The 14,882-nt window shown below is 37.8% G+C and overlaps 1 protein-coding gene across 1 annotated transcript in view; it reads right to left on the bottom strand.

Moving 5' to 3' along the window:
* ERAP2 (endoplasmic reticulum aminopeptidase 2) overlaps nucleotides 1–14,882 on the bottom strand; it is a 66,487-nt gene that overhangs the window by 33,823 nt on the left and 17,782 nt on the right. The window contains 2 exon segments of the mRNA XM_037800885.1: nucleotides 7,234–7,365; nucleotides 8,394–8,520. Of these exon segments, the coding sequence (XP_037656813.1) occupies nucleotides 7,234–7,365; nucleotides 8,394–8,520 (259 nt within the window).

Here is a 14,882-nt window from a genome sequence, read left to right as displayed (position 1 = left end):
ACCCCTCATAAGCTACATTTTTATACAACTGTCTTCGAGATTCATGGGTTCTGGGTTGTAGTTTGATAGTTTCAGGTATCCACCACCAGCTACCCCAATTCTTTAGAACCTAAAAAGGGTTGTCTAAAGTGTGCATAAGAGTGCCCACCAGAGTGACCTCTCGGCTCCTTTTGGAATCTCTCTGCCACTGAAGCTTATTTCATTTCCTTTCACATCCCCCTTTTGGTCAAGAAGATGTTCTCCGTCCCACGATGCCAGGTCTACATTCCTCCCCGGGAGTCATATTCCACGTTGCCAGGGAGATTCACTCCCCTGGGTGTCTGATCCCACGTAGGGGGGGAGGGCAGTGATTTCACCTTTCAAGTTGGCTTAGCTAGAGAGACAGGGCCACATCTGAGCAACAAAGAGGCATTCGGGAGGAGGCTCTTAGGCACAACCATAGGGAGGCCTAGCCTCTCCTTTGCAGCAACCGTCTTCCCAAGGGTAAAGCCTGTGGTAGAGGGCTCAACCCGTCAAACCACCAGTCCCCTATGTCTGTGGTCATGTTAGCAACCATGGAGGTGGGGTAGGTGAATACCCCTGCATTCTCCACAGGCTCCTCAAGGGGGCACTACATCTTTTTTTTTTTTCCTTGTTTTTCTTTTTTTTTTTGATGTTTAGATTTTCCATCGCTTCAAAGAAGGCTGTTGGAATTTTGATTGGGATTGCATTGAATTTGTTGATCACTTTGGGTAGAAATTAAATCTTAACAATATTTAGTCTTCCAGTCCATGAACGTGGAATGTCCTTTCACTTATTTGGGCCTTCTTTGTTTGCTTCTAAGAATGTTTTGTAGTTTTCTGTGTACAAGTCCTTTATATCCTTGGCTAGATTTATTCCTAGATATTTGATACTTTTAGTTGCTATTGAATATGGATTTTTTTTCTTGATTTCCTCTTCAGATTGTTCACTACTAGTGTTTAGAAGCACTACTGAATTTTGGGTGTTGATCTTGTACCCTGCCATTTTGCTGAATTTATTAGCTCTAGGAGCTTTATTGTAGATTTTCCAGGACTGTGTGGGATCATGTCATCTGCAAATAGGAAAAGTTTTACTTCTTTTCCAATTTGGATGTCTTTTTTTTTTCCCCTTTCCTAATTGCTCTTTTGTTTTCTATTTGCATGGTGTATTTTTTTCATCCTTTCACTTTCAACCTACTTGTGTCTTTGAATTTAAGGTGAGTCTCTTATAAACAGTACATAGTTGGGTTATGCTTTTATTTCCCCCATTCTACCAGTTCCTGCCTTTTGACTGGAGAGTTTAATTCATTTACATTTAAGTACTGATAATGCAGGACTTTTTCCTGCCATTTTGCTCTTTGGCCTTTTAAGTCTTCTATCTTTTTGACCCTCAAGTCTTCCATTATTGGCTACTTTCATAGTTATTTGATTTTTTTTTTTTTTTTTTTTACATTATACCATTTTGAGTACTTTCTTATTTCTTTCTGGTTATATTTTTCATACATTTTCTTTGTGGTTATCATGGGACTTTAATATCCTAAATCAATAGCAATCACATTTGATTTGATACCAACTTAACTTCAAAAGCATATACACATACACTGTTCCTGTACCCCTCCATTCCCCCCATAGATTTATCATTACTTTTTTTTTCAGTATTACAAATTTTTATTCATAAACTTTGAGTTAATAGCACACAAAGGTAATATGAAAAGTAGATGTTAATTTACTGATTACTGTAAGGATAAACTTAGCTGTTTCTAGACATGATGTATTTATATGAAGCTTCTCTAGATTGTTTTAAGTGTGGGCAGTCCAGTCCTAAGTTTTGACTACACAAACCTAACTTGTGTATTTATGGTTGTTCTTGACTTTTAAAAATTTATGTCAAAACATTAAAAACTCTCCTGCTGTTTGTTATCAATGTAAAAAAAAAAAGTAAAATATTTAGTACGCTGAATTTAAAACTTAAGAAACATTGAGAATTAAAATTTTATTTCTTTGTAAAAAAATTTATCAAGAGTAATTTGAACAGTGCTTGCCACCTTCTTATCGTGTACCTTAAGATATGGACTTACCATCTTTTCGATGACATGGCAAATTGTTATACTCCTTTCTAAGTTTGGATCAGCTTCCAAAATTTTATCCTTTGCACTTTAAGGTCATGAAATGTCCCCAAGAGTTCCTGTAATGTGAAGTTTCTTGCCAGAATCACTTCCTCTGAGACAACTTCATCCTTTTCGTCACAACCACTTTCCTCACTTATGCCTGTAAATCACCATCACTAAGTTCCTCTGGCTGCGTATTTAGTCTTTTGAACAGCAGTAGTGTCAACAATCCCACGGTCAGCTAAACCTTCTGTAACTCCATTTCAATTCCATTCTAATCCTGCAAAATTTTTTGCACAATACAGTCCTGTACTACTGTGCAAAGCAAGGACTGCCTGTAATTCTTGGAATTGGGGGGCCCATTTCACCACAGCATCCTTATCTGAGCCAAAAGCTTCACCAGATAGCTTACCATTAATTAATTCAGGCTGCCTTCTGAAAACAATGAAACCAGCTTCTACCGGCAGTAAAATGTTATTTTTCAGTCTTCTTGTAATTAACCATTTTCTTTCAACATAGCGTCTAACTTCAATGCTTTGATCTGAATGCTAGTCAAACTGATGGGGATTTATTTTCTACTACAGTCTTCAATTCAAAATTGTAGTAAACTCTCCATTTCAACCATGAGAGGCTTCCTGTTCCTAGTGCAATTTATGCTAAAAGATGTTAAAGCTACTTTACCTTGTATTTTATATTCATTGGACTTTTTCAACATGGTTCATACTGTAGCTTCATGCAGGTCTAGGTCTCTTCCTATCTTGGCTTTGTTGTCACCATTTTCAAATCTTCTAATCACATCCAATTTCACTTCCAGCATTATCACTTTGCGTTTCTTCATGGACCCATCATCTTTGTTGACCAACTCCCTCTTTCTATCATCCATTTTTGTAAAATGTCACATGGATTTACCACCGTGAGACAAGGCCAAATGACTACACACTGTTGTATGTACATGAACTGAGTGACAGATGCTCAGTGACCAAGCACCAGCGGACTTTAAAGGAATTAATGTGATTTGCCATCGATCATGATGCACATCTGTTATTTGCATAATTTGTGGACAAAAGAGCTTGCGGCAAAGTTTGTACTTGATGCTACTCACAGCTCTGTGGGGTAACTGAAATTTTAACTCTGTTTTTAGCAGACTGTTGTTATTTAACTTAACTATGGTAACTGATGTTCATGCATATTGGAACCATGTATCTGACTACCTTATTATAGAAATCTTCAAATTCTTGGAATTCTTGGTCAGATAAATCTGACAAATGTTGTTTTCTAAGAAAAGCACTCTTCAATTTTATTCCTCTCCTGCATATTGCAAGTAATTATGTTCCAGACCCAGGTGTCTTTTTCCAACATCTCCAACAATAAAATTCCTTATCCTGTTGTTGATATGAATCTTTTTGGCTGAAAAATCTTAGCCTCTTCGAATTCCACTGCAGCAAGGTGTTTTGCAGAAAAGGTTTCGTTAAATTACGAGTCGACATTTTCTCACATTAGATTCTCAAATTCCTCTGAGGTTACCTTACCAAAAGCTCCTCCATTTCTTCGCATCAGGGGGCCAGAAACCAGCATCTCACAGGATTCGCCTCCATTTATGTCCTGACTCTGCTTTGCATTCTTAGCTTCGGCCTCAAAACAGGCTGATGGCACCGGATTAAGCCAGAGCAGGTGAAAACAAGAGAAAGACGAGCTCATCAGTACAAAACTCTATCATTACTTTTTATTCATTTCATTTTAGAACCTGTGATAAGTCAAAAGTGGAGTTACATACAAAGAGTACAATACAAACAACTGATTGTACACTGCGGATAAATGTATGGTATATGAATATAACTCTATAAAATTGTAGGAAAAAATATATATAGGAGTAAAAGTGTTGGAGAAAACATGGTGAGAGGGATGTACCTATCTACTGTTAATGAGCAGTTAGAATGGTGTAGCCTTTCTGAAAGTCAGTGTGGTGGTTCCACAAAAAGTTAAGTATGTGGGGACCACAAGGTCCTGCAACCTCGTTATGGGGTATGTCATTTGAAGATCTGAGAGCAGAGACATGAATGGACATTTGCAAACTGGTGTTCATGGAGGCAGTAATCATGATTTGCAATGGATGGAGGCGACCTAAGGGTCCATAGACTGAGGAACAGAGTGGTGAACTGTGGTGTATGCACACAATGGAATATTGAGCAACTATGAGAAGGAGTGAAGCTGTGAGACACACAATGAGGTGAATGGATCCTGTACACAGTGTTTGAGTGAAGTACGCCAGAAATAAAGGCGAACACTGTAATGCCTCACCAATATGGACTAACCACAATGTGTAAACTCAGAATTGAATCTTAGAACATAGCCTAACGTGGAAATGATTATTGTAATGGTCCCGAGATTGTAAGCTCTTACAGCAGTCAACTCTATTCCTGAATTGTAATGCCTATCTCTAAACTTTGAGATGCTGATCCCTTAGTGTATAACCTGATTGGTCTCTGGAACAATGCATATCTCTGAGACACCTGAAACTCCGAGCTAGAGCTCAGCAGATATGAATGTCAGTATTAGCGCATACAGCAACTGTTAAAAAAAAAGCTGAAAAAGAGCCCAGACTTCAATTAGTGATATGAATGAAGCAGATCTGGTTAAGACTAGGGCAAACCAGGCCAAAGGGTAAAGATCAAAACTGACTGTGTTTTAAAACTTCAACTTCCATGTGAGACCAAGGGAAGAGATGTCTATTTGGTGCAGGATCTATATTTTCTAAACAGTAGAACTCTACAGTCAGTTTGTTCAAACACCACAGTTACATGGAACTTTGAATAGGAAGTGAGATATGGTATGTTAGTGTAGGTTAGAGTGAAATAGTGACACCAAAGTAATTTGGGCAGAGAAAAAAAATATGTTTACACCTCCCCTCCCCCCAAGGAGCTGGGGAAAGGTGCAGAAGTGTTGGACTTGAGCCTCACCTGGACTGGTGTTGATGTTGTCACAAACATTGGGACTGGCAGTTTGATGCCAAGCCCTCTATCGTGGGACTTGCCCTTATGAAGCTCATTACTGCAAAGGAGAGGCTAAACTTGCATATAATTGTGCCTAAGAGTCTCCCCCTGAGTACCACTTTGTTGCTCAGATGTGGCCCTCTCTCTCTAACTGAGCCACCTTGGCAGGTGAACTCACTGCCCTCCCCACTATGTGGGACCTGACTCCCAGGGGTGTAAATCTCCCTGGCAATGCAGGATATGACTCCTGGGGATGAATCTGGACCTGGCATCATGGGACTGAGAATATCTTCTTGACCAAAAGGGGGATGCAAACTGAGACAAAATAATTTCAGTGGCTGAGACATTTCACATGGAGTCGAGAGGTCACTCTGGTGGACATTCTTATGCACTATATAGACAATGCCTCTTAGGTTTTAATGTATTAGAATAGCTAGAAGTAAATACCTGAAACTACCAAACCCCAACCCAGTAGTCTGGACTCCTGAAGATGACTGTATAATAATGTAGATTACAAGGGGTGACAGTGTGATTGTGAAAAGCTTGTGGATCTCACTACCTTTATCTAGTGTATGGATGGATGAGTAGAAAAATGGGGACAAAAACTAAATGACAAATAGGGTGGGATGGGGGGATGGTTTGGATGTTCTTTTTTTACTTTTATTTTTTATTCTTATTCTGATTCTTTCTGATGTAAGGAAAATGTTCAGAAATAGATTATGGTGATGAATGCATAATTATATGATCATACTGTGAACAGCTGATTGTATACCATGGATGATTGTATGGTATATGAATATATTTCAATAAAACTGAATTAAAAAAAAAGTATAATGCAATAGTTCTGGCATTTAAAATTACCCATGTTATTACCTTTGCCACTTTGACCCACTGCCTGGTGTCCCTTCCTTTCAGTCAGAAGAATTCTCCTTAGCAGCTTTTGTAGGTGGTCTAGTGGTGATGAAACACCTCCCCCCAATTTTGTTTATCTGGGAATGTCTTAATCTCTCCCTCATTTTTGAAATAAAATCTCATTGTCTATAGAACTCTTGATTAGCATTTTTTTCTCTCAGCACTTTAAATATTTCATCCCACTGGCTTCATGCCTCCATGGTTTCTGGTGAGTAATTGGCGTCTAATGTTTTTGGGACTCCCTTCTACATAACACATTGCTTTTCTCTTGCAGCTTTCAGAACTCTCTCCTTATTCTTGGCCTTTGCCAGTTTGACTACCATGTGTCTGGGCATGGTTCTCCGAGTTTCCTCTTTGGGATTCATGGGGCTTTTTGAATGTGCATATCCATGTCCTTCATTAAATTTGGGAGGTTTTATGCCATTATTTCTTTGAATACACCTTCTGCCCTTTCTCTCTTTCTTCTCCTTGTGGGACTCCCATAATGTGTATATTGGTACACATGATGTTTTCCCACAGGTCCCTAAGGCTGTTTTAGCTTTTTTTCATTCTTTCTTTCTGCTCTCAGCCTAGATCATTTCAATTGTCTTTTCTTTGAGTTCAATGATTCTTCCTTCTGCTAGCTCAAATCTGCTGTTGATACCCTCTTAGGAATTTTTCATTTCAGTTATTGTGATCTTCAACTCTAGTATTTGTTTGGTTCCCTTTAAAAACTTCTGTCTCTTTATTGAGATTCTTGTATTCTTCACTCATTGTTTTCCTGATATCCTTTAGTTCTTTTCTGTGTTTTCCTTTGTGATCTTAAGCATATTGAATATCTTTTTACAATTTTTGTTCAGTATGCCCAAAGTCTGATCTTCTTCACTGATGGTTTCTAGATTTTTATCTTGTTGCTTTGGATGGCCCATTATTTCCTGTTTCTTTGTCTTTTAATCTTTTGCTGCACTGTATTTTTTAACATTTTAAAGTGTTAAATCTGAGATTTAGTCCATGACCTATCTATTCCTTAAATTTGTATCCACCTCATTATATATGTTAGTATGATAAATTTTCAAAGGAAGCTGAAATGTTATGAAACAAGGGTGATGTCTGAAAAATGCACAGCAAATAAAAATTTAAAGGGATAATTGTTGCCTGGCAACAACAAATTAAACTATTGATTTTACAGGCCTCATTATATTTCATCTAAATGCTGAGCTTCCATCTACATGCAACATTTACTACTTTGTTATAAGAAGTCACATCAAACATTTCTTGTATTTGAGTAGGAGCTTCTGTTGGCTTGGAGATAGGGAGGGATGAATTGAATGAATCTCTTGCAATTACTTCAAAACACATATCCAAAAAACAGTCATCCTAAACAGGGGAGAAATTTTTTTTCAGTTTATATTTGATAGTCTCAAAACAATAGAAAACATAGTACTTTTACAAGATGTTCTTGGAGGTATGGATTCAATTAATATTTTTTTTGTAAGATACACTTTTCCTCTTATAGATTTCTCTTTCCCCAGTTCTCTACTTCATAAAAGTACAAATCCAACATTCACTCATACCTTACATAAATGTTTATCAGGTATCAAGCCCTTGGATATAGAAATAAAAATATGGTTCCCATTTAGTGAACATTTGCTATGTGTTCTTAGGTCTCTGTTCCAGACCTTGCATTTATCATCTGCAACTCTTTCAACACCCCTGCAAGGGAGATGCATTATACACATTTTACAAGGGAAAATATATGAAGGTGTGGGATTAAAACACTCAGTTAATACATAGTGAGTAAGAAGAAGACCCTGAATTTGAATCCATGTCTGTCTATACCTTATTAGAACAAATATCTACCCCAAAGAGCTAATCACCTTAATTTGGAAGTGTTTAGACCCCTATGCCCATAAAAAGGGACATATTAGAAGAAATTCCTACATACATTTTAGGGAAGTCATCAAGCCCTTTGAATATTCTAGAGGAGTGTGACCCAATCATGCTTAATTCAGGTTACATGCCAGGAATTGTGCACAGGAGTTAGTAGCCATGGACACTGCTGTGTGAGGGTTTATGGACATTGATATTCTCTCCTTTATATGCACAGCCGTGTATTTGTCCTAGTTTGCTTTCTCTAGCCACAAATTTCTGGGTGAGGGATTTACATTGATCGCTTTCTAAAATTTTCAATGTCTTATCCAGTTCTATGAAATGTTTCATATATCAAACGTAATGCCACCTGTTCAAAAAAGCAAGATGCTATATTGTTTTCTTTTTATCATTCACTAGCAATTTAGGGCATACCGTATGCTTGCTGTCAAAAGATGACTTAACCAAGCACATTTTGGCATATGCCCTAAAGTGCTAGTGAATGATAAAAAGAAAATACAAAAATGTGAATTTACAAATTGTAGCCCTGGATATGTAGCATTAACAGAAATAAGCTCCATGTATCTTGCAAAAGCCTCATTGAGCCAAATATCATTCCACCATTCCATTGTAACCAGATTTCCAAGCCAGTAGGTGGTAAAACTTCAATGTTATTAGAAGTTACACACATATAAATTATCAACTACAGCAAAAAACTAAAATAGTTGCTAGCACCTTTCTTTTAGTAAAGGCCTCTCTATCTTTGCAACCCTTTTCTTTCTGTACAACCTCTTTCTAACGATTTCTTTGCATCTCATTTTCCTCACCACCTTTTTACTTGCTTTCATTTCCTTTCTTTTGTGTCCTTATTGCACCTATTCCCTTACTCTCCACTTCTCATTCTAGCCTCCTAAAATTTCCTAGCTATTGGATTTACTATTAAGGAAGAAAATGAAACATTTTGTGGGGTAGCTTTTCTTTTCTGCACAATGAGAAATCTCACCTTGTCCTTGACTATGGCGATGGTCTCAGGATAAATATAAGCCAAAATGTGCTTGGTTAAGTTATCTTTTGATAGCAAATAGCAAGTACTTAAGAAAATCATAAAAATTCATTTAAGGCACTCTGATTGTTACATAATATTACTGATGAATAAATTTAAATGTTAACCTCTGCCTCTGCTTTATCTCCAAGTATTAACTTGGGCATTACAGAGAATAAAGCTCTGAAATTTATAAAACATATAAATAAAATAAAAAAGAGGCATCATGATAATCTAAGTAAATATTTACCCTTGCTCTACATTACATTTGTAATACATACTCTATTATTAATCTTCTTTGATGTACTTTTATATTGTATTTATTTATCTATATCCATTTATTTATTCATTTATTTATTTAGCCTATATGCTGAAGACTCTGCATTTAGTATATCTATTTTGGGATTACAATGTCCAGAAGGACAGGCAGTTTAAACAACAAGATTTTAAGATTCAAAATAATCTTGTTATAGTTATAGAACCAAAAACGCTAGGTCTGCAACTCCTAGAAACTGTTAAGCTCTATTCCTGTTTTTGTAACCTCAGATCATTTTGCAAGTGAGCACCAATCTTCCCAAGGGCATCTGTGAAAAGAGATGAGGGGTATTTCCTCAATTTGAGAAATGGTAAATATGAGAAATACAGGTTGAACTTACTGTGGTCACTTAGCCACTTAGTGAGTGGGTATTTTTTTTTTTTTCATTTTTATTGAGATTGTTCAGATACCATACAATTATCCAAAGATACAAAGTGTACAATCACTTGCCCCTGGGTACGCTCATACAGCTGTGCATCCATCACACTTAATCTTTGTTCGATTTTTAGAAACTTTTCATTACTCCAGACAAGAAATAAAGTGAAAGATGAAAAAAGAAAAAAAGAAAAGGAAACTCTAATCCTCCCCTATCCCTAACCAACCCCCCTCAATTGTTGACTCATAGTATTGGTACAGTACATTTGTTACTGTTTATGAAAAAATGTTGAAATACTACTAACTGTAGTATATAGTTTGTAATAGGTATATAGTTCTTCCCTATATGCCCCTCTATTATTAACTTCTAATTGTATTGTCATACATTTGTTCTGGTTCATGGAAGAGATTTCTAGTATTTGTACAGTTGATCATGGACATTGCCCACCATAGGATTCAGTTTTATACATTCCCATCTTTTGGCCTCCAACTTTCCTTCTGGTGACATATATGACTCTGAGCTTCCCCTTTCCACCTCATTCACACACCATTCGGCACTGTTAGTTATTCTCACATCTTGTTACCAACACCCTTGTTCATTTCCAAACATTTAAGTTCATCCTAATTGAACATTCTGCTCATACTAAGCAACCACTCCCCATTCTTAAGCCTCGTCCTATATCTTGGTACCTTATATTTCATGTCTATGAATTTACATATTATAATTAGTTCCTATCAGTGAGACCCTGCAATAATTGTCCTTATGTGTCTGGCTTATTTCACTCAGTATATTGCCCTCAAGGTTTTGTCATCAACCCATTTTTTTTTTAATATGGTTTTGTTCACTCACCACACATTCCATCCCAAGTAAATAATCAATGGTTCTCTGCATGGTCATACATTTATGTGTTCACCACCTTCACCATTATCTATATAAGGGCATCTACATTTCTTCCACAAGGCAGGAGGGAGAGTCAAAGAAGGTAGAGAGGCAAAAGAAAGAGGAAAAAAAATGACTGCTAGGAAGCACCAAAGGAAAAATAACCTTATATAAAAGTAGAATAAAGAATCAGACAATACCACCAATGTCAAGTGTCTAACATACCTCCCCTATCCCCCCCTCTTATCTGCATTCACCTTGGTATATCACCTTTGTTACATTAAAGGAAACGTAATACAATGCTTCTATTAGTTACAGTCTCTAGTTTATGCTGATTGCATCCCTCCCCCAATGCCTCTCCATTTTTAACACCTTGCAAGGTTGACATTTGCTTGTTCTCCCTTGTAAAAGAACATATTCGTACTTTTTATCACAATTGTTGAATACTCTAGATTTCACCAAGTTACACAGTCCCAGTCTTTATCTTTCCTCCTTTCTTGTGGTGTCTCACATGCTCCCCTTCCTCTCTCAACCATATTCATAGTTACCTTTGTTCAGTGTACTTACATTGTTGTGCTACCATCTCCCAAAATTGTGTTCCAAACCACACACTCCTGTCTTCTATCACCCTGTAGTGCTCCCTTTAGTATTTCCTGTAGGGCAGGTGTCTTGTTCACAAAGTCTCTCATTGTCTGTTTGTCAGAAAATATTTTGAGCTCTCCCTCATATTTGAAGGACAGCTTTGCTAGATATAGGATTCTTGGTTGGCAGTTTTTCTCTTTCAGTATCTTAAATATATCACACCACTTCCTTCTTGCCTCCATGGTTTCTGCTGAGAGATCCACACATAGTCTTATTAAGCTTCCTTTGTATGTAATGGATCGCTTTTTTCTTGCTGCTTTCAGGATTCTCTCTTTGTCTTTGACATTTGATAATCTGATTATTAAGTGTCTTGGCGTAGGCCTGTTTATATCTCTTCTGTTTGGAGTATGCTGTGCTTCTTGGATCTGTAATTTTATGTCTTTCATAAGAGATGGGAAATTTTCATTAATTATTTCCTCTATTATTGCTTCTGCCCCCTTTCCCTTCTCTTCTCCTCTGGGACACCAATGACACATACATTATTGTACTTTGTTTCATCCTTGATTTCCCGGAGACGTTGCTCATATTTTTTCATTCTTTTCTCCATCTGCTCCTTTGCGTGTAGGCTTTCAGGTGTTTTGTTCTCCAGTTCCTGAGTGTTTTCTTCTGCCTCTTGAGATCTGCTGTTGTATGCTTCCATTGTGTCTTTCATCTCTTGTGTTGTGCCTTTCATTTCCATAGATTCTACTAGTAGGTTTTTTGAACTTTTGATTTCTGCCGTATACATGTCCAGTGCTTCCTTTACAGCCTCTATCTCTTTTGCAATATCTTCTCTAAACTTTTTGAACTGATTTAGCATTAGTTGTTTAAATTCCTGTATCTCAGTTGAAGTGTACGTTTGTTCTTTTGACTGGGCCATAACTTTGTTTTTCTTAGTGTAGGTTGTAATTTTCTGTTATCTAGGCTTGGTTTCCTTGGTTATCCAAATCAGGTTTTCCCAGACCAGAACAGGCACAGGTCCCAGAGGGAAGAAATATTCAGTATCTGGTTTCCCTGAGGGTGTGTCTTAGAAAATTGCTCCACCCTTTGATACCTCGGGTCACTGTGCTTTTCTGCCCAGCAGGTGATGCCTGTTAGCCTATAATTCTTGATTGGTGTGAGGCGGTGTGGCCGTGTTCCCCCAGGCTCTGGGGTCTGGTTCTGAATGGAAAGGGCCCCACCCCTTTCCTCCTAGAGAAGACAGACCCCCCCAGGTGGAGGTCATTAGCATTTCAGTGGTCTCTCTCTCTCTGCTTGTGCTGTCTCCACCCTTCCCCGAGTCACAGCCCTGGAAACTGAATATGACTGGGGCTTTCTCCACTGAGCCAAAAAAGAAACAAATAGTCCCCTTCAGACCCAGTCCAAGGCGACCCTCTGGCTCTCCCAGGTCAGTCGTCACCCAAAGCCTCTGTCTGTTTTTTGGGGCTGCGTACCTGTAGTGAGCAGTTCACACTTGCTACTTAAAACCCCAGTTGGAGCTCAGCTGAGCTATATTCGCTTTCTGGGAGAGAGCTTCTCTCTGGCACCACGAGGCTTTGCAGCTCAGGCTATGGGGGAGGGGGTCTCACGACTTGGATCCGCAGGTTTTACTTACAGATTTTATGCTGTGTTCTCGGGCATTCCTCCCAATTCAGGTTGGTGTATGATGAGTGGATGGTCTCGTTTGTCCCCCTGCAGTTATTCTGGATTATTTACTAGTTGTTTCTGGTTTTTTGTAGTTGTTCCAGGGGGACTACTTAGCTTCTACTCCTCTCTATGCCGCCATCTTGCCCCACCTCCGTGAGTGGGGTTTTTATTCAGCAAGTATCTATTGAGAAACTACATGTGCCTGGCATCATGCCATATGTTAGTAATACAAAGATGTATATAATACAGCCATTGCCCTCAACACAAATGATAGAGGTCAAGAAGTAGACAAATAAATGTACTATTGTGTTATAGGTGCTAAGATCAATGTCTGTGCCGGACATAGTAGATGGAATTCCAAGGGTAAATAATCAGTTCTGCTGGGAATATGTGATGGACAGTTAGAAAATGATTCATTACCTGAGTCTTGAAGTGGTCCTTATGTATGCTGGGGGTGGTTTGTGCTCTAGAAAGATCAGGTAGCAGGAGCAGAGGCATAGACGGATGACACAACTAGACACATTTAGAAAACGGCAGTTAGTCTGGGATGGTTAAAGCTTAGGGTATAGGTAACAGATGAGGCCAGAGATGTGGGAAGGGACCAGGTCAGGGAGGCCTTGTATATCATGATAAGGACACTTGATTTACCCACTGGCATTGGGGAGTCCTTGCCAGGTTTTATGTCGAGGAACAACATGGCCATATGGAGACCAGTGGGGAGACACAATAGCCAAGACAAAATGCTGTCTACTGCTTCAGCCCTAGACTGTGTCTCCATGTGAGAGGAGCTATCAAAGGCAGGCCCAGAGGGAGCATGGGGCCTGAGAGGTAGAGTTTTCAGGTCATTTCCCTACAAATAGGGAGCAGAAAGATTAGGAATCTCCAGGCTCAGTTAAGTGCTTTAGAGCCCCTGGTGATTAATGATCAAAGCATCTAAAATGGGCCAGTGGGGAGAAGCAGCCCATATGTTCTCAAAGTACAGTGCTGAGCATGCAGTTAGATAATTAGCTCACTGCTTTAAAAAAAAGTTATTATTATGGTGATGATAAAGGATAAAGTTGAAAAAAAAGATTCTGCAATGGAATACTTCTTGCATACATGGTGAAAGAGAATTTTCTGTGCTTTTACTGAGTTACTGAGATTTTTCAGAAATGAAGTGGATTGGAAATAGACTCTGATATCTATAGACCTAGGTTTGCTGTTCCATATTTGTATGTAATATAGTGCTGAGAGAACATCTTAAGAACAAAAACATCTTAACACTGATGTGGTGTCTTATAGTTACAATGAAAATATTCAGTACCCATTATTAAGAGGAACAGGTTCTGTTAATACAGTTTTGGTTGTAGCTGGAGTAACTTATAGACATTTAACCATTTTTTTCTAAATGTGATGAACTCTGAGGATACTTTAGTATATTACTGCTAAGAAAATAATTTATTTTAAAATACTAATATATTTTATATTAGTTACACTGAAAATTTTTAAAGATGAAAGGTATCAGATAATTTCTAAGGTGTTTAAGATTCATCAAAATTGAAGAACATATAATGAACTCATTTCTGCAAAAAAGGAAAAGACATGGGATTTTAATTATGGGTGAACTCCTTTTAGGAACTGTCTCTTTAGTCAACATTGCAATTAATATTTCAAGCACATAATGGCCTCTATTATGAGCAAGTGTCCTTCCAAGGCAGTAGAGAAAAAGCTCTGGGCATTAATTTTTTCTGACCTTAGGGCAATTCAATTTCATTTTCAACATTGACATTTCCTCAACCTCTTAAGAAAGAACTGGGAGAGGGGAGCAAAATGAAATCATCTTTAAGCAACTTAGGTATAAGGTATATCAATTACTATTATGTTATCTGTATATATGATTAAATGCATTCATATTCCTTCCTATGCTATGATCCACAGGATTCATTGATATTTACAGTTACTTTCCACCACTGAGGAAATATAAAAAGAGAGACCATTTTCTACTTCCTATGTTCCCTGAACTGCCTCCTATTGATGTACTATTTTTAATCACTTTCAGAGGTCAGGATGAATGACGCTATTTAAAAAAAAAAAAAAAAACAAAAACAAGAATAAAGTAACTTGCTATTATATTAGGAAAAAATACACCAGAGATTTAAAAAATTCTCCCTTTCCTTCCCCTTAAT

Source organism: Choloepus didactylus, chromosome 13 (assembly GCF_015220235.1).
Source record: "Choloepus didactylus isolate mChoDid1 chromosome 13, mChoDid1.pri, whole genome shotgun sequence".
Lineage (NCBI taxonomy): Eukaryota > Metazoa > Chordata > Mammalia > Pilosa > Megalonychidae > Choloepus > Choloepus didactylus.
This window is presented reverse-complemented; position numbering and strand designations above follow the sequence as displayed.